The 19,421-nt window shown below is 35.8% G+C and overlaps 1 protein-coding gene across 15 annotated transcripts in view; it reads right to left on the minus strand.

Moving 5' to 3' along the window:
* Positions 1–19,421, minus strand: part of LOC129729905 (voltage-dependent L-type calcium channel subunit beta-1) — a 468,159-nt gene that overhangs the window by 313,669 nt on the left and 135,069 nt on the right. For all 15 annotated transcript variants that reach the window (XM_055688787.1, XM_055688810.1, XM_055688805.1 and 12 more), the window contains exon 3: positions 8,631–8,666. In XM_055688787.1, coding sequence (XP_055544762.1) covers positions 8,631–8,666 — 36 coding nt within the window. The remainder of the gene's footprint in view (positions 1–8,630; positions 8,667–19,421) is intronic.

The raw sequence follows: 19,421 nt of genomic DNA on the forward strand, positions 1-19,421 counted from the left end.
AAACAACCAAAATAACTAAATTTCTCCCAATATGGGTATTTTCGGTGTTAGATTGATGCCAGTAAATCTGCTGGAAATGACCGAATACCACCCAATATGAATATATTCTGAATTAGGGCGCCAAAAGCCAAAAGTTTGTCATTTCGATAAAACCATTCATTTCAAACGATTTGTCTTTTGACTTTGATCATATCCTATGGCCGATTCGTCGTGCATTTGCAGACTTTAAACACATCGCAAGGAATCAATGAATTTGTAACGTTCAAATAGTACAAAACCACATTTAAATTATGTTGAGACCACATATATCAATCAAAGCAGGTATAGTTTTAAATAGCCTTTCAGTTTTATTTCTATCAAATTGTTATGAAGTTTGTTATTTGTAAGTTTAAGACTAGTTGACTCGTTCGTACGACACTAGTTATGTTCAAATAAGTCGTGTAATCTTTGAGATAATAGAATTTCGTTGTTTTATTAACAACTAAATACATAACGATGGCTTAAGTTCAATTATAATCAAATGAAATGGGAACGTATAGGGCAGCCAAACTTTGAAACCACGTGTTCAATCATAATTCATCAGTTAACCCTTAACTACCCCGTTCATTCAATATCAATATTGTTCAAATCTGTTGTGTAGTTTCTAAGATAATGAAGTTTAGTGATTTTCACATTTCGATACTTTACAGACGAAGTTACAGTCCTATTACAGTAAAATTCAATAGGGTGTTACGAGGCAGCTAGACTTATTAGTTGAAACTAATTTTGTAGAAATCGGGTCAGCCATCACTGAGAAAAGTGAGTGAGTTCAAGAAGTATTCGGAATATGTTTCTTTTCATAGCTGGATTTCACATTTTTAAACATAACAGGAAAAGTAATAGTCTGATTGCAAAACAAATCAATAGGGTCTTATGGGGCAACTAGACCTTCCATTTGACACTAATTTTATGAAAATCGGTTCAGCCATCTCTGAGAAACATGAGTGAGATTAAGTAGTCTTCAAAACACGTTTCTTGCTATAACTTTTGAACCACAAGTTCAATTATTATGAAATTCAAAAACTAAGGGTATTTCAGGTAGTCCGTTCATTTGAAATCAATTTTGTTCAAATCGGATGTGTAGTTTTTGAGATAATGATGTTTCATGATTTTTACATTTTGATACATAACCTCTGAACTGAAAATCCGATTACAATAAAACCTAATAAGGTCTTATGGGACAACAAGACCTTTCATTTGCAATTAATTTCATGAAAATCGGTCTAGCCATCTCTGAGAAAAGTGAGTGAGAATAAAAATCTGCACATACACACACACATACACACATAAACACACACACATACATACAGAAAATGCTCAGCTCGTCGAGCTGAGTCGAGTGATATATGCCATTCAGCCCTTTGGAGCACTTTTATTCTTTCGGTTTTGCAAGTGATTGCTATACCTTTCTAGGAGAAAGGCAAAAAGGTTTGAAAACTTCAGCCCTTTTCGAATGTTGGTCTAGACAAACTTTTGAAAAATGAAGTAGGCAAAGTTGCTTAGTTTAGCAAGGCCTGGACATCCTCAAAGTTTCGCTTAGTTCTGGAAGGGTGTTGCTGGTTAAAACGACAGTAGAATGTAACAAAATGACAAACTGATAATGATACAAATGACATATTTGACAAAAGAAAAAAAAATGATAAAAAATGGAATGGTAGAACAAGATTACAAAATTGACGAAAGAGACAAAAATGACAACAAAATAAAAAGTACGAAAATGACAAAAGAGACAAAGTGGACAGAAGTGGCTTGAAGGATAAAAGAAACCTGAAGGATAAAATAAATAAAAAAAACCGACAAATCACAAAGAACAAAAATAAGAGAAAAGCCAAAAAATAAAAATGACAAAACCCATCACAAAAAAGAAAAGTTACAACGATCACAAAACGAAAAAAAATAAAACTTTGATATATTTGACAAAAATTTCAAAAATCGTCACCAATGAAAATACGAAACGAAAATACGAAACCAATGAAATACGAAAAAAGTGTTCAAATCAAATAGGACTTTGAGCGTGCCAGTGAAAAGTATTAAAGGTTAACTATTGCGTGCCTGACCCCTACAGAATCAACAAAATAAATTCTTCTCTCTCTCTCTTCCTCTCCTCACTCTCTCTCACTCTCACTTTCACTCTCACTTTTACTCTCACTCTCACTCTCTTTCATGCTCTCTCTTTCTCACTCTCTCTCTGTCTCACTCTCTCTATCTCTCTCTCTCTGCCATTCTCCTTCTCTTCCTCTCTCTCTCTCTTTCTCTCTCTTTTTCTCTCTCTTTCTCTTCTCTCTTTCTCTCTCTTTTTCTCTCTCTTTCTCTTCTCTCTTTCTCTTCTCTCTTTCTCTCTCTCACTCTCTCTTTCTCTGTTTCTCCTTTTCTCTCTTTTTATCTTTCTCTCCCCCTCCCCTTGTCTCTTTCTCTCCCTCTCTCCCTCACTCTCTTTCTCTATTTCTTTGCTCTCTCCCTCTCCCTCTCTCTCGCTTCCTCTCATTTCTATCTTCAACTCTATCTCTATCTCTATCTCTATCTTTATCTTTTTCTTTATCTTTATCTTTATCTTTATCTTTATCTTTATCTTTATCTTTATCTTTATCTTTATCTTTATCTTTATCTTCATCTTCATCTTCATCTTCATCTTTATCTTTATCTTTATCTTTATCTCTATCTCTATCTCTATCTCTATCTCTATCTCTATCTCTATCTCTATCTCTATCTCTATCTCTATCTCTATCTCTATCTCTATCTCTATCTCTATCTCTATCTCTATCTCTATCTCTATCTCTATCTCTATCTCTATCTCTATCTCTATCTCTATCTCTATCTTTATCTCTATCTCTATCTCTATCTCTATCTCTATCTCTATCTCTATCTCTATCTCTATCTCTATCTCTATCTCTATCTCTATCTCTATCTCTATCTCTATCTCTATCTCTATCTCTATCTCTATCTCTATCTCTATCTCTATCTCTATCTCTATCTCTATCTCTATCTCTATCTCTATCTCTATCTCTATCTCTATCTCTATCTCTATCTCTATCTCTATCTCTATCTCTATCTCTATCTCTATCTCTATCTCTATCTCTATCTCTATCTCTATCTCTATCTCTATCTCTATCTCTATCTCTATCTCTATCTCTATCTCTATCTCTATCTCTATCTCTATCTCTATCTCTATCTCTATCTCTATCTCTATCTCTATCTCTATCTCTATCTCTATCTCTATCTCTATCTCTATCTCTATCTCTATCTCTATCTCTATCTCTATCTCTATCTCTATCTCTATCTCTATCTTTATCTCTATCTCTATCTCTATCTCTATCTCTATCTCTATCTCTATCTCTATCTCTATCTCTATCTCTACCTCTATCTCTATCTCTATCTCTATCTCTATCTCTATCTCTATCTCTATCCTATGTCTATCTCTGTTTCTCTATCTCTGTTTCTCTATCTCTATTTCTCTATCTCTGTTTCTCTATCTTTGTTTCTCTATCTCTGTTTCTCTATCTCTGTTTCTCTATCTCTGTTTCTCTATCTCTGTTTCTCTATATCTGTTTCTCTATCTCTGTTTCTCTATCTCTGTTTCTCTATTTCTGTTACTCTATCTCTGTTTCTCTATCTCTGTTACTCTTTCTCTGTTTCTCTATCTCTGTTTCTCTATCTCTGTTTTTCTATCTCTGTTTCTCTATTTCTCTCTTTATCTCTGTCTCTCTCTATCTCTCTCTTTATATCTGTCTCTCTCTATCTCTCTCCTTATCTCTCTCTCTATCTGTGTTTCTCTCTCTACCTTGTCTCTCTCTCTATCTCTGTCTCTCTCTCTATCTCTGTCTCTCTCTATCTTTGTCTCTCTCTATCTCCGTCTCTACTTATCTCCGTCTCTCTCTATCTACATCTCCCTCTCTTTATCTCTCTTTCTCTCTCTCTATCTCCGTCTCCCCCTCTCTCTCTGTCTCTCTCTGTGCTTCTCTTTCTCTATCTCTCATAATTTCCATCTCTACCTCTATCTCTTTCTTTATTTCTATATCTGTCTATCTTTATCTCTATTTATCTCTCTATCTCTTAATTTATCTCCCAACCTGATTCCTTTCTCAAAATTCAAATTAAGTTTGAGCTTGAGCTTAAACAACCGCACATTTCGTAGTCGTTTGTCCGTGCTGTACAGTCATACTTCATTTTTATTTTCGTCACGTTATATCGAAGCAAAAAATTTTTTTTTCAAATTTATGCAAGAATGTTAATGTTAAAAAAAAAATCGATGCTGAAAAAGTCAAGATGCTCAGCCCTAAATTGAAAGATAATGTTAATTATAGCATTTTTGTGTAACATTTTGACTTTCTTAAAAATTGTTTTCAGGTTGCCCAAACGTGATTTATTAAAAAATGACTTTTTTAAGCTACAAAACCACTCTTTTGCACTTTTTTTTTCAAATCTGTTCGATATCTACATTTTTGAATATATTTTTTTTAATTTTGTGGGGTTGTTTTTGCATATTTTGTATGATTTTGTTTAGCATCGCATTCAATCATTTGACTCACAAAGCGCATTGAACATCACAAAAAAGTGAATTTTTCTCATAATTTTTAAAACCCTTCAAAACACATATAAATATATTATATTTTTTTGATCAATAACTATATTGATATTATATTTTTTTGATCGATAACTGAATTTTTACTGCAAAGCGGGATTCAAGACGAAAATTCACATGAAAAAAGATCCTTGTTTTATTTTGCCATTTGTGCGTATAATTTCCTAAATAGTGATTCGGATGTTGATTATAGCCAAGAGCTATGTTCGAAGAAGTTGCAGGATATTCAAAATCTTCATCTTTTCATCTGCATCTTTTAATGTAAGAAGATGGGTGATCAATCCACCAATAAGTGAGATAAAAAATTACTTTTTAATCAGAATAAGATAGACGCAAGGTGTCTTCGACATAGTTTAAGGTTATCCACAAACAAGAAACTTTACCGAAGACATCAAGTTTCTATCTCTTACAATTACGAGCAACATTGAGTTTTCTAGTAGAAGGCACTAAAAATCACAATTTTCGTTCTAACTTTTTCGCAGATTTTTCCAAATTTTTAAACCTTCTACTAAGTAATCAGCCATCCAAAAATGCATTTGTTTTCTCAACATTGTTATTTTTTATCTCATAAAACAAAACAGTTCTTTAACATATTTTTTAAAATGCATAGTTCTCTATCATATATAAAAATGACAATACCTCAGCTCCCCGATAAGATATCAAGTATCTCTTTTTATGTAAATTTTCGTCGTAAATCCCGTTTTGCAATAAAAATTACAGTCCTTGATCAAAATTTTATATTTTAAGGATTTTATTTAAAAATTAATTTTTCTGTAATGTTTAATGGGCTGGGCTCTGTGAGTTAGAAAACTGAATGCAATGCTGAACTGAACCATGAAAAAATATTCAAAAACAACCCCACAAAAATAAAAAACATATGGAAAAATTATGGAGTCGAACAGATTTGAAAAAAGTGCAAAAGATTGGTTTTGTAGCTTGAAAAAGTCAGTTTTTCATAAATCACGTTTGGGCAACCTGAAAACAATTTTTTAGAAAGTGGAAATGTTCTACAAAAATGCTATAAATAACATTATCTTTCAATATAGGGCTGAGCACCTTGACTTTTTCAACATAGATTTTTTTGGGACACCCTAATCGTTACTCAAAGATGCGCGAAAACCTATTTTCCATAACCTTTTCCATGCCCATTTAGGACAGTTTTTGGCACTGGTTTCCTGGTTTCAAAACTGACTACGAACTTGTTTTTGAAGCAATTTATATCCCAAAAACAGTTGCTGTATCATTTTTTTTCAATTTCAATACATCATAAAAAGTTACGTTATATCGAGGTGAAAGTTACGTTATATCAAGTTACGTTTTATCAAGGTTGCCACCGTAAGATGCCAGAGACCGAGTTTACCTCTGCATCTCTAACGACTATAAACGGATAGAAAGGTTTTCTTTTGTCACCGTGGTCAATGACGGATTCTTATCCTTTTATCCTTCCCGCTACACACCTATATTTAGATTCCACTGCTCTTCTTTACCGAGCTTCGTTAGTCACCCTTGCCAAGTATCGGCAATTATAACTGCCTACAGGTATTCAGTCAACTTATGTTTTTTTTTTCTTTCAGAATTTAGCGTGGGGGAAGGGTCAAGTAGGGGGATGGGTAGGGAGATGCTGAGAATAAACCAATGCGTAAAAAAGTCACTCCGACAGTCTGGTTGATTTTCTACCGAGATCCGAACTCATGACTATTATAGCTTGTCAAAGCGGACTCTGTAACCTTGTAGCTACGAGCTACTTCAATACTCCCAAAATTCACATTGTTTAGAAAGCTAAAAATAAATAGTGTTTAACCCATTCCCCGCGGGTGATGCCATATGGCACCACCCGACATCTATACTTTGCTAACAGTTTAACAACTATGCTTGAAATTTCCACCGATGAAACTATTCAATACGGTTAGAGAACAAATTGATCTACAATATGCAATAGAGTTTGTACCAATTGTATATGTGGTTGCTGAATAATAAAAATTTGAAGGTCATTTTTCGTGGTAAAAACTAATTTCTCTCCGCGGGGACAGGGTTAATATGATTCAAATATTGTCTCTAGGAACATTTCTGATGAAAAATTCTGAAAATAGAGGTGTCGCACGGTATATTTTATTCAAAAATGCAAATGTCCCCACTACCACATCCCTTAAAGTATCCGTATCATACTTGGAATGTCCAATGCAGCCTATATTCATGAATATGTCTTTTGAAAAATTCCTGATGAGAAATCTTGGAGATAGAGGTGTCGCACGCTATATTGTGATTCAAAAATGTAAATGTACCCTGCTGTAGGTTCCTTCGGGGCATCCAGGTTGTTCCGGGGGTGGCTAACGAGCTTATATTTATTAATTTGTCTTTTGGATGATTCCTGATAGAAAATCCTGTGAAAGAGACGTTGCACGCTATATTTCGATGCAGAAATGTAAATTCCGCCTACTCCGGGTTCCTCCAGAACATTCAGGTAGTTCCGGAAGTGGCCAATTCAGCCACACTTAATTTACCTCGGCAAACTTCCCAACAGCTGATCTAGTTCGGCGAAGTTTTCAACAAATGTCAGCAATATATTTCGACGAATATTCAGCAAATATATCGATATACCGTTTTGTTTGCCGAAGTTCTTGAAAATTCTGCCGAAAACTTGTAGAATATTTCGCTGAATTTAACAGCTGTTGAGTTCTCGGCGATAAAATCTAAGTGAGTATATTCAGAAATATGTCGTTTGAAAGATTTCTGATGAAAAATCATGCAGAAAGAGATGTCACACGCTATATTTCCTCTGGGGACTTCCAGATGAAAAATAGCCATTTCTCGATGCGTTCTTGGCCGATTCCTGATCTTGATGAACCATCCGCTTCAGAAATGGTTTTGTCATCTAAGTCAATGACGCAAATAAGCATTTTCATCAGGTAACCCATTACCAAATTCATCCAAAAATTAGCCGGTTTGAGGTGCCTACTGGAATTCAGGAATATTTTCAACATCCTAAACCATTATTGTGGTCAGAGAATGCAACTTTAAAAGTTTCCCAGTTGAATTATGTTCGACTTATTTAAAACAAACAATACTTGTTCAAGTTATCCCATTTCAAAATTGATAAAAAATTTGCCTATTGTACTTATTTTGACTATCCTCTGCAGTAGCTGTGATTCATATTTTTCAGTCCAGAAATCAATTTTATATACCAATTAAACATTAATATGAAATAATAAATTTCAATTTTTCCCTGAATTATTTTATAGGACCTTATAGAATTCTCAAATTTGTTTTATAAACTAAACGATAAAAATTTCATTAAAAGCTACAGAGTTTTTCTTGAGTATATCTTGGTCTCAATATGAATACATACTAATGCGGGAAAAGTTTATATGAAGAGAGTTATAGGAAAATTTTGTAAAAAGTGATTAATTTCATTCCATTCTTTGATACCAAAAAGCAATTTCATTTATGCGGGAATGGAAAGCGCTTCATAAGCGCTGCCTCACTGTTGCTTAATCAGAGCAGGTTTGAGAAGGCCAAAAAAGTAACACTGTTGCAAAGCGAGCCTAGGAATCGCGTTACACTTTGATTGCGCGCAAAACTAGCTTAGCAGCAGCACTGGACTGGAGGCTCTCTATTTTAGGCCCACACATTTTGGTTAGTAGTTTTTCATATTTCGTAAGATGATTCGGTTTCTATTGCAAATTGTACCACGCACCGCCTAGCGGAGAGCCGTGAGACGGAAAGGGTCTACCTTTAATTGCTTTTTTTTTCCTATTTCACATCCCACCATAGCTTTCGGGTGTGTATGTATGTGTGTTTGTACCAAAAAGTAGCTATGAATCGGTTACGTGTTATTACGAATAGTTTTTGTTCAGTGCGTCTCGTTCTTTTTTAGATACGTATTTTTTCGTTGTAAATCTGTTTTCAATGATGGGGAAACATGATGGAGGGACAATGCTGGTAATGATAGTAATTTCACCATAAGGGGGTCACTCGCAGTGTCTATCAGCCAGATCAGGGTAATTATACTTACTTTTGATGAGATTAAAGTTAGAGTTGGTGACGATTCCTGCAACGAGAGAAACGAGAAAATGGAAAAATAATTACTGCTAATTGAGCTGGAACAGAGCAATGGTTTGGATGATTTTACGTTTGCTATCAGAGCTAAGTATCATGAATCTGAATCTCAGCTTGACTCACTTTCAGAAGTTCGATTATCACAAAAAAGTTCTCAGCCTTACAATGGAACGAAATGCACATCTTGTGTAGCATAACATAAAAAACCATATTTACCAACCAGTTTAATTCTAAATATGCACCGAAAACAGGATTAAAACCCTGTACCTTTTGAATGCTGTTCGGATTTCGAATCCGATCCGATATTTATCCAGGGAGAGAAAAGAAGTCAAAAAGGTCCGCTGACTGAGAAATGCTGTGTTTCATTCAGGTAATTTTTACGGATTAATTTTTCAGCCAATACCTGGCTGGACGGACTTGACCTCGAGGGGATTTCGATGGCTTGCGTGTCGAAGTTATTCTTTTAGCTGGAACGAGAAGTCAAACCAGCATCTACGATCACAAAGGCATTCGTGATGGTGAAAAAGAAATCACTGTTACTCGAATGCAACTTCAACCTTTTTGCGTAACTCGCTGTATTACGCGTGCTCTAGTTGAGGAGTGGTAATTTTATATTTCCGTATCTTCATCAACTGCGTTTAGTTATTTTTGTTATCAGCTTTTGCTCAATGTAAATGAACTTATATTGGGATTGTATCTATTCGATACATACTTAAAAGAGTATTCGGTTTGGAGCTGCTCATACCCTAGCGGTTGATTGAAAGTAAAAGTTTTCGTCTTCTTTTCGTTAGTCTGATCGATTATTGACGCGAATGAAGTAAGGCCGCATTTTTTTTCGCTGCTCGCTTAATCCGCCGATTCCACGCATTGGTCACACTTTACCTTCGGTTCACTTGATCCGTCTGAGGGTTTGCTTGGAACTAGTCTCACTCCAAGTTCACTTTCAGTAGGAATTACCTAGTTATTTTTTGCCCAGAGTCGTCCCGAATAGCACATCGATCATAAGCGATCGGCTGAAGAAGGTGATAATGTTGTTCGTAATTAAGATAAATGTGCGTCACAATTCGACGCCGCAATTGCTTTCCATGTTTTGCCAGTTCCCGAACAAGCATTTCGGGAAGAGCCCGCAAAACGCAAACCCGTTTGAATGGACACGACGATCAGATCATAGCCACGTGACCGGAGCCTCATCATCCATCAAAGCGGTAAACGATTGAACTACGCAGCAGTAGGTGACGCAAGTACCTCGCTAGGCACGTAGAAGTACCCACTTGCAATACTTCTAAATTTGCACACTTATTGTCCCGCACTGCTGTTCCATGCCCCCGCCGGTTCAAGTAAGCGATCATTCATTAAGGTTGGCAAATGTAAGATTCCGCATGGGACGCCCTATTTGGGAAACTATCAATGGATCCCGGTAAGGGTCAGAAGGTTGCGACCAAAACATGAATTACTCGGCATGCACGCAGGGCAGGGTTTGCTCCATTCGCCAATCATCATGCCAATTGTTGCGCGGTTTAGCGAGTGAAGTTATTCTCATTTGGGGCAAAACGTTGCCCGCCTGAATAAGTCCATTGATTACCTACGACCTTTTTTGCCGTTAGCTCCAGGCAATACTGCTTCAAGTATCAACCTTCACTTTCGATAATAACACTTGGTAACTTCACGCACGACGGCCACCATTGTCGAGATTCTGCTGCAAATAGAAGATACATTGAGGCCAAAGATCAATTTAGTTCCAACTTTTTTTTTTTGCTCGTATCTCTCTAGTGGGAAAATTACTTTCGTCAACAGAAAATGATAATTAATCATTTTCTCTGCTGGCCGCGTCACTCGGCAGGACAAAAACTACTATGCCGTGTCAATGGATAATTCGCTATTTAATTACACTGTACACCTTGGTCAATAGTAGTTACGTGGACAGCTGTTATTACGATGGAAAGCAGAACGAATCGACCGACAACCCAGAAGGAACAGTGCTGTTGAATTTTCGTAAATAAAGTTATGACATGTTGTGCGAATTGACGACAGAGGTGACAAAAAGGAAGCTTGCTTTTCGCTGATGTTACAAGTTTGCATTTTGACCTCGAACCGATATGTGAGTAAACTACTTTATCGACATGTCTACATTACCGATTGATAGGAGAGGGGAACTGGCAGCACGGCCAACAATCAGCACACAGTTCTGCTTGCTCTATGTTAATCTTCAAATTATTAGTGTTTTTATAAGTTTAAACAGCATAAGTCCTTAGAAACGTTAAACTGGTGCGCGGCTTGTACGGAAGTGAAAAAGTTATTAGGTTCGAGTGCATCGTTTAGTGAAAAATCATTAAAATGAACATTAAAAATCTTCGGTCGTGTAAAATGTGTCTAAAGTGTGAGCAGTATGACACAAGTTATCGTTCATTGAAAAAGCTCGCGTAGAACGCTTTCTTTTGGTTTGACACGGACAACGCGGTCAAACGAGAGAAAAAAAGTAACGCGAAAGAGACAACACCAGCTAAGAATCCCTACTCATTCTTTTGCATTATATGGGTTATATGGTGTTTGTGTGATGTATTCTCGAGAGTGACGATGCCAGTCACGCACACTAAACGCAAACTGTTTGCTTCATATATGACTTGCTTTCACCACTGCAATGCCGTGTGTGTATTTGGGCCTTTAGCAGGATAAGTACCGTTACATCTTTGAAGCTATTTGTTAGTTTTGAGATCAGCTGAACCAGACATAAAAAACACCAACCGTGAAGTTTAATTTTTCACGCTCGCAGCGCCACCGCCGGTCGCTGACGGGTAGACAAACTAACCAATAAAGCTGCCCATGTAATAGATGGGGAGATGCATACGAACAAAATAAAATCTGTTAGTAGGATAAGCCGTTTCGCTTATATAGAGAAAGTTTAAGTATATAGTCAAACATTTATTAGCGTGAGTTAAAGAAATAAACATATATATATATATATATATATATATATATATATATATATATATATATATATTTATATATATATATATATATATATATATATATATATATATATATATATATATATATATATATATATATATATATATATATATATATATATATATATATATATATATATATATATATATATATATATATATATATATATTCGCTTCCTATATTATTGCAATTCATGATTTCTATGATTTCTCTAGCTTTTGAACAATTGTTGAATATTCACATTTTTTCATTTGACCATGTTGAAATTCACAAGTGGACTTGACACGAGTTCTACTATATATTCGGATTTTGATTGGTTTGGCTTTTTGTAAATAAACTTTGTTTGCACAGTAAGGGCTTCTTTTACACGGTTTTATTTTACACGTTTTTTACGACGGTTCTTCAAATACCGCGGTTTTTTCCGTCGTTTTTTTAAAAAATAATGCGGTTTTCTTACAGGTTTTTTGTAAGGCTTTTAGTCCTCGCGTGAATCATTGACAGTAAATAACAGTAACGGTAGATGCTATCGTAAAGTATTTTTGCTCAGTTACATCTTTACACGATTTTTATGACGTTTTTTTTTTTCAAATAACGCGTTTTGTTGCACGTTGTTCCACGTTGCAGGGATAGGTACCCTCGTGTAACAAAACACTTTACTATACTTTGTTAAATATGCATATTGGCATTTTCTTCAGTTTTTAGGCTTTGAATGCATGGAATTCTGCCAATTTTTTTACTAAATAGGTGTCCTAGGGTACTCAACATATTAACGGACTCGTTCAAAAAATATATATAAATTTAACTTTACTAATAACTTCCGTATTTCTTTCGAGTAAACCTATCGGTCTAAATCGTCCACATCGTGTCATATAATATTTTGCACACAAACACCTGTGCGTGGCACGGCATTCTATAATCTTTCTGCTCTAAATAGGTCTCAAATAAAAAAAAAATCGTTTTTAGGAACAGACGAACAGCATACGAAAAGCGTCGACTTGTTGAAAATAGAGCCAGATATTCGGGTTAGACACCTCGCATCGATACCTTCCATAAGGTCGTATTTTCTACAGAAAGGCTTTCAACGCGTTATAGTTTTAATGTGGATACAACTTTCGTAGCTTTCGTAACATTGTGTAGCCGGCTGAAATAAATCAATTGGAGATACGTTTCGTTAATTGCATAATGAGTTTCTTCATAAGGAGGTGTCCGAATATTTTAGTCTGTCTTAATGAGTCGTAGGTCCGGTATCCTTGCGTGCGCTTCAATTTTACGGTGTTACATTATAAAAAAAAAATGATCGCGTTATGATTTCCGTAAAAGATATAATTAACTCGTACGCGCGATATTTGTTATAATGAACCAGGTACTCAAACTCAGCGCATCATTTACCAAAATGAACCCTGCTGCAAACCCTGCCCTTTTCTCCTACATCCCAGTGATTTCTCGTGGAAGTGCAAAGGTGTTCTCGGCTTCCAGTAAAGCGAGTATCACGTCAACATATTCCTATACAAACTCCTCAATTGACCTGCATTCGGATGCGGCCGGCGCTGGTATTGCCTAATAAAAAGATTAAGGTCACCAGTTTTTACACATTGAGGATGAATGTTAGTCCCAAACATCATCCGTTGGTTCTCTGTGCCATTACAGCTGATCTGGCAATAATGGAGTAGCAACCGCGGGCGGTCAATCATGCTCATGCTCATGCTCATGTCTACATTACCGATTGATAGCTAGGCTACTTTTCAAGTGCTCGCGAATATTCTCTCTTCAGTTTAATGGAAATTTCAGTTCGAGTGTTACAAGCCGTAAATTTCACGATACTGTTCGGTGTATGGAAATTGAGATCAAGGTATCTACCATTGTTATTATAAAAACTAAGATTCTGCAAGCTTAGTTGAGCTTAACTTATAACATTTCTTATGAAATCCAGGAAATCAGAATATCAAAAGATTTGTCTAGTTATTACTCGCTTGATTACGTTGTGACTTTAATGCAGCTAAAATCGAAGCTAGAGTGTCGTAAAATTGAAACTAATATACTTTTGGTATGTAGAGCACATAACAGAACTTTTTTTATCCTGAAGTGTATTGTACTCCTTGAAAATTATCCCTTGAAACTCTTATAAATGTGTAAAAAACAGGTTGATTCTAATTAAATATTTGTAAACATTGATCGAATCTCGATCAGACAGTTAGTTGTCAGAGTCAAAAGCATCATAACTTCGTTCTATAGATGTAAGTTGCACTAAACTGGCTACACAATATTTGAAACGTAAAAAGTGTTGAGAATATTAAAAGAAACTCAAAAGTCACAAAAAAAAAAATAATAGAAGGTCATAAAAATCAAAGTGTTAGAAATGACGAAAGGGCATCAAAAATAGTTAAAATTTTTAAAAATAGTAGAAACTTAATCAAAATTGAGTCAAAGACGAGTCAAAATTAAATCAAACAAGTCAACAATAAATAATATAAGGTCAATATTGAGTCAGAGGAGTTATGAGAAATATGAAATATAATTCAAAAGAGAATTAAAAATGGCCCGAAGTTGAAAAAAAAATGTCATCTGCAAAACGTGACCCGTAAACGTGTCGAAAATAGGTCTCATATGAATCAAAACTGATTCAAGAATTAGTCAAAACTAAACCAAAACTAAAGCAAACGATCCAAAAAGAGTTCTATTTAAATCAAAACTAGGTCATAAAAGCGTTAAAATGGAATCAAGAAAATCAGAAATGAGTACGATAGAAAGAAGACATGATGATCCAAAAAATGTGTCAACATGTAGTAATAACAAAAATGATGTGGAATAAAAATAAAAATTCACAATGAGCTGAAAACACGTAAGAATAACACAAAAAAGAGCTGAAGATGGATGTCTTATACATCAAAGTCAATTGAAAATTCGAATCAGAGACAAAAATGATTGCAAAATACCTCAAGCATGAGTCAAAATTTTAAAAAAAATGAACAAAACGAAATCAGTCACACTGAACTGGCTGCTAAATATCAAAATGTTGAAATTTTTGAAAATATACTTGAATTAAAAAGGAATTTTCCAAAACTAAGTCGAAAATTTGTTAAAACTGAGCTGGAGATGAGTTTTTAATAAGTCGAATAATATTAACAATTAAAAAATAATACAAAAATTAGTGAAAAACATAAGAGTTGAATGCGAAACCACGACCCACCCCATATGTATATTTTCGGATAGTCAAGCTACTGAAATCCGCTTCTTGTTCTTCAGAATAAGGTTGGAATTGTATTCAATTACTACAACAGGCGGCTAGAAATAGTAAAGTGAACCTATTTTGGGTACCTGGGCATTTTGGTACTGAAGGGAATGAAAAAGCTGATATTCCTAACTAACACACAGAGAATCCTGAGTAGGACTAGGAATTCTCAGGATACCTATAACTCGGTGACGGAATTGTGCGAGGAATCATTTTTGCGATACGAACAGAATCTGTGCGAATCGCACATGGAATCTAAATGTAGGAATCTTCAAGAATCTAACTGTAGGAATCCTTAGGTTTCTTTTCGACAGAATCGTGCGATGAATCGTTTTTGCGATATGGATGGAATATTTTAACGCGGTTTGCTTGCCAGGGGTTTTTACGCGGTATTTTGACTGGACGCGTATTTTTTTAAGCAGATCTTCGAATCAATCATGTTTCTCACGTAGTATTTTGAATTACCGCGATTTAAAAAAAAAGAATCATTAAATAAAGTCAATTTTAGCAAACTAGCTTCACCAGTATGTTTACTTGGCTTTCTCTGATCTGAATCTGAAATGATATGATTTAGAAAGACTAAAAACAGAAACATATATCAACGACGTAAACTGAACACTGCGACTGACCATGCATCTTGCTTTCATCTAGCATCAAGCCGAAGTTGCTTCAGCTTCTTAGAATTAGCATTGGCCGATATCGTATCGATACTTATGGTATCGATACCTTGGGGCCTAAATATCGTTATTTTTTTTTATTGATGCAAGCGACTCAGATATCAAGCTGGATCGATACTTTCGCCCCGATATATTTTCGATACTGAAGAGAAACTATAAAATCGGAAAATATTGTTGATTGCTACAAATTGTCTAACGGAAAAGCCTTGTAGAAGTGCGCGGATATGATCCATCGAGTTAAAGTCTTCTACAAACAGTGCAGAAATTTGGTTTGTGCTCTTTTTGTAAAAGACACCAACACGATTGAATATACCCGCTCATTTCTAAGGCGGTTTTCATGCCTCTTACGAGAAAAATGCTGCCGTATTTGGTAATACTGTCTGTGCAGAGCAAAATCGTAAGCGCCAAGTTTTTGCAAAAAGGCAGGCAGTAGAGAATAAGAAGCCAGGATTATCGTGCTGCCCTATATTTCAAATAAGGCCGCAGACGCACGTATGCTATTGCATTGATTTGTGTGTGTGACATATAATTCTGTCACCACTGTCCCATTCTGGTACCATTAGGTCTATTGACCGTAAGGATACAAAATATGCAGATTTGTCTTCAAAACGCAGATTGTTAGAGGCGGTGTGCAGATTTTTAATGATTCGCAGATAATTATATTTTTTCCAGAGTCTCTGCAGATTTTTGTCAGAGTTTCTTTACATTTACGCAGACTTTCTCAATATCTGTGAAAATTTTCGCAGACTTTTGCCTGCGCGAACGCATTTTTTCAAATCACAGACAAATTTTTTCAGACTTTAAGCAGATTTTGTCGGTTTTTCGAATAGTTGCTTACATTTTTCAAAAACACTGGGCACCTCTGATTTTCCGTATTAATGGATCACGAAAAAATGGTAGCTTTTCATGGACCTGTTTCAAGTAGCAGGCAGAGTATCGATACAGCTGGTATCGATGCTCCGCCCTCGATATCAGCCTGGCATCGATGCCATTAGAGAAAAATTATCGATACTCCAGTATCAATACTTCTGCAATTTTTGGCCAATGCTACTCAGAATATGAATGAAACTTCTCTGAATATGCGAACAGAATTACAAATTTCAACAACTGAAACTAGCACCGACACACTATTTGACTTGACTGGCGTCCCGGTTAGAATACACTCATATATGGTCGGTGTTAAGTCAGACCGAACCAAGTGACATTTTGGTTATTTCGAGAAAAACGAGTTTGAAGTTGACTACCTGTGAAAGTCGAAGATTTCCATATTTCCGCGTAATTTTTGGTATTATGAGCTAGAGTTACTCTTTGACTGTATCATGTAAAGTGACAATTAAGAAAAACAGCGCTATGAATTCGACAATGACCGGTAACATAACTGACTAGGTGAAGTTGCTCCACTCTGACTGAACGAAAGAATGATATGTAATGAGGTGGTTCATTGTGGCTGACCAATTGAAAAAATATTTATATCCAGCCAATCGAACATTTGAAAAGTTTAAAAATTTTATTTTCTGCTTCCTCAGCACCAAAAATAATACAAGTTATATAACATGTAATTGAACAAACTCAATGAATGTTTTCGCAACCATCCTCTCTCACTTTATTATCATTTTTATCAACCTTTTTAGGATATGATTCCTTGGTAGAATCCTTATTTTTGAGGTCAGAATCACTATTATAATCGGAACTTGTTTTTAAAAAAGAAAATTTTTGTGTTACTCACACTAAAGACTAACATTTTTTGATTATATGTTCAATCATAGTGGACCATTTACTCTTTTTTCTTTTACTGGTAAAGTATACTCATTTGTCTAACGGGTTCTGGAACATGGCCGCTTTGAAATCAACTTATGCTGACTTCAAACCAATGCAAATAGTTCCGGTAACTACAACTTTTTTCTGCTTGGCACATGGTCCACTCTATCTGAACACTATAAAGCGTGATATATGGTCAGCGTAGCGATAGCAAAATTTGTCAAAAAATACATTCAAGTACATTTCTGTCTGTAAAACATACATGATTCCGGTGAATAATGGAAGAAAGTATCCTCTAATAAAGAGAAATCCAAAAAATTGCTGAATAGTCGTCTATTTGCTGATTTTTAACAACATGTGACTGGGTTGTAGTTGCCAATAACCTAACAGTTGGTTCGTTCTGACTGCACACTATGATTGCTTTTCTTTGATCATTCAGAAAAAAATATGCCATAAGTTTTGCTATTTGAGAGATAAATCAACTCTGGTTGTTATGTGATGTAGCTTAAGTAAATCTTGATTAATGCTATCATTAACTCGTTTTTTTTTTCAATTTTGCGACTTGGTCCGGTCTGACTTAACACCGACCATATATGTTCGTTGCACCGATAGGTTTCGCATAGAATCCCTAACATTCCTCACATGGGAATGGTGGGCGTCCGCAAGTAGGTATCCTCCAGACAACCAGCCCTGTCTATAGGACTATGATTCTTGAATGAGAATCGTGTAATGAAAATTCTTCGGATACGAAAACTCTCACTTTAACCGTTTTGAGCACGATGGGATACCAGGGACCAAAAAATTGGGATTCTTGTATCTTTTGAAATTTCCATCCGATTCCGATAGTTGATAGAATCTTCAGGAATTCCGTGTCTATGGGAATAGGATTCTTGAATAAGAATCATGTAGTGAGAATCCATCGGATTCTGCACAGAATTCCACATTGGAATCCGAAGTCATCTCATAACACGACTCTCATTCAAGAACCCTAGTCCCATTTACAGGGCATTCCTGGGGATTTTTTTCCAGGATACCTTAAAGAGGACGCCAACGATTCCGATGTGAGGAATCCTAGGGAATCTATGGGAAAGCTGTGTGTTCGTTCGGTTGACGTCGCGGGTAGAATTAATTTATATACATCCGGTCGAACACATACGATTCGCATAGATTCCCTAGGACTCCTCACATCGGAATCGTTGGCGTTCTCTTTAAGGTATCCTGGAAAAAGAATCCTCAGGAATGCCCTGTGTATCGGACTAGGGTTCTTGAATGAGAATCGTGTTATGAGAAGTCTTCGGATTCCAATGTGGAATCCTGCAGAATCCGATGGATTCTCATTACACGATTCTTATTCAAGAATCCTAGTCGCATAAACACGGAATTCCTGTGGATTTTTTTAGGACTCCTCACGGACGCTCACGATTCCAATGCGAGGAATCCTAGGGAATCTATGCGAATCGGATGTGTTCGTCCGGGATGTTGGCAAGAAATGGATCAACGCAACCATTTATAGGACCAGAACCATTTTGTGGGATCTCAGAATGTGCCCTCAAAATGAAACTCGAGCAGTGGGACAAATATTAAAAGATAAGATCTGGAAAAACAATAAAACAGCCCGCCAATCGAGGAAATTTATGTCGTCCAACAAAACAGTTCCTTAAAAACTACTCAATATCTCCAAGAAAGATCTTTGTGCTCAGGCAAATATTACTGAAAGCAGATATGTAAATTGCAAGATGATGTCTGTCGCACTCTTAAAACTAATTACAACCATTAGTATTTGGATGACTTCTCCCAATGAGGCAGTGAACTTTATTCGTTCAATCTAACCTTATTGAGACGATGCATATAGTCAGCAAGTGGAAACCACTCAATCTAATAGTAATAGGATACCCCAATGAGGCTTACATCAAACGGAGCCCGCCACAATAGATCAAATAACTAGTCGCAGTGGAAAACGTACCCCACAGGAATTCAAAGCCACGACCTCAAGGTTGACGTAGAGCTACTACTAATAAAATCATACTCAGGAAAGAACGTGAAGACACTAAAAAGATTAAGAATGGCATCTGGGGTCGATTTATGGTAATTTTGAAATTCAAGATATTGACGTTCG

This window comes from Wyeomyia smithii, chromosome 3, assembly GCF_029784165.1.
Source record: "Wyeomyia smithii strain HCP4-BCI-WySm-NY-G18 chromosome 3, ASM2978416v1, whole genome shotgun sequence".
NCBI lineage: Eukaryota > Metazoa > Arthropoda > Insecta > Diptera > Culicidae > Wyeomyia > Wyeomyia smithii.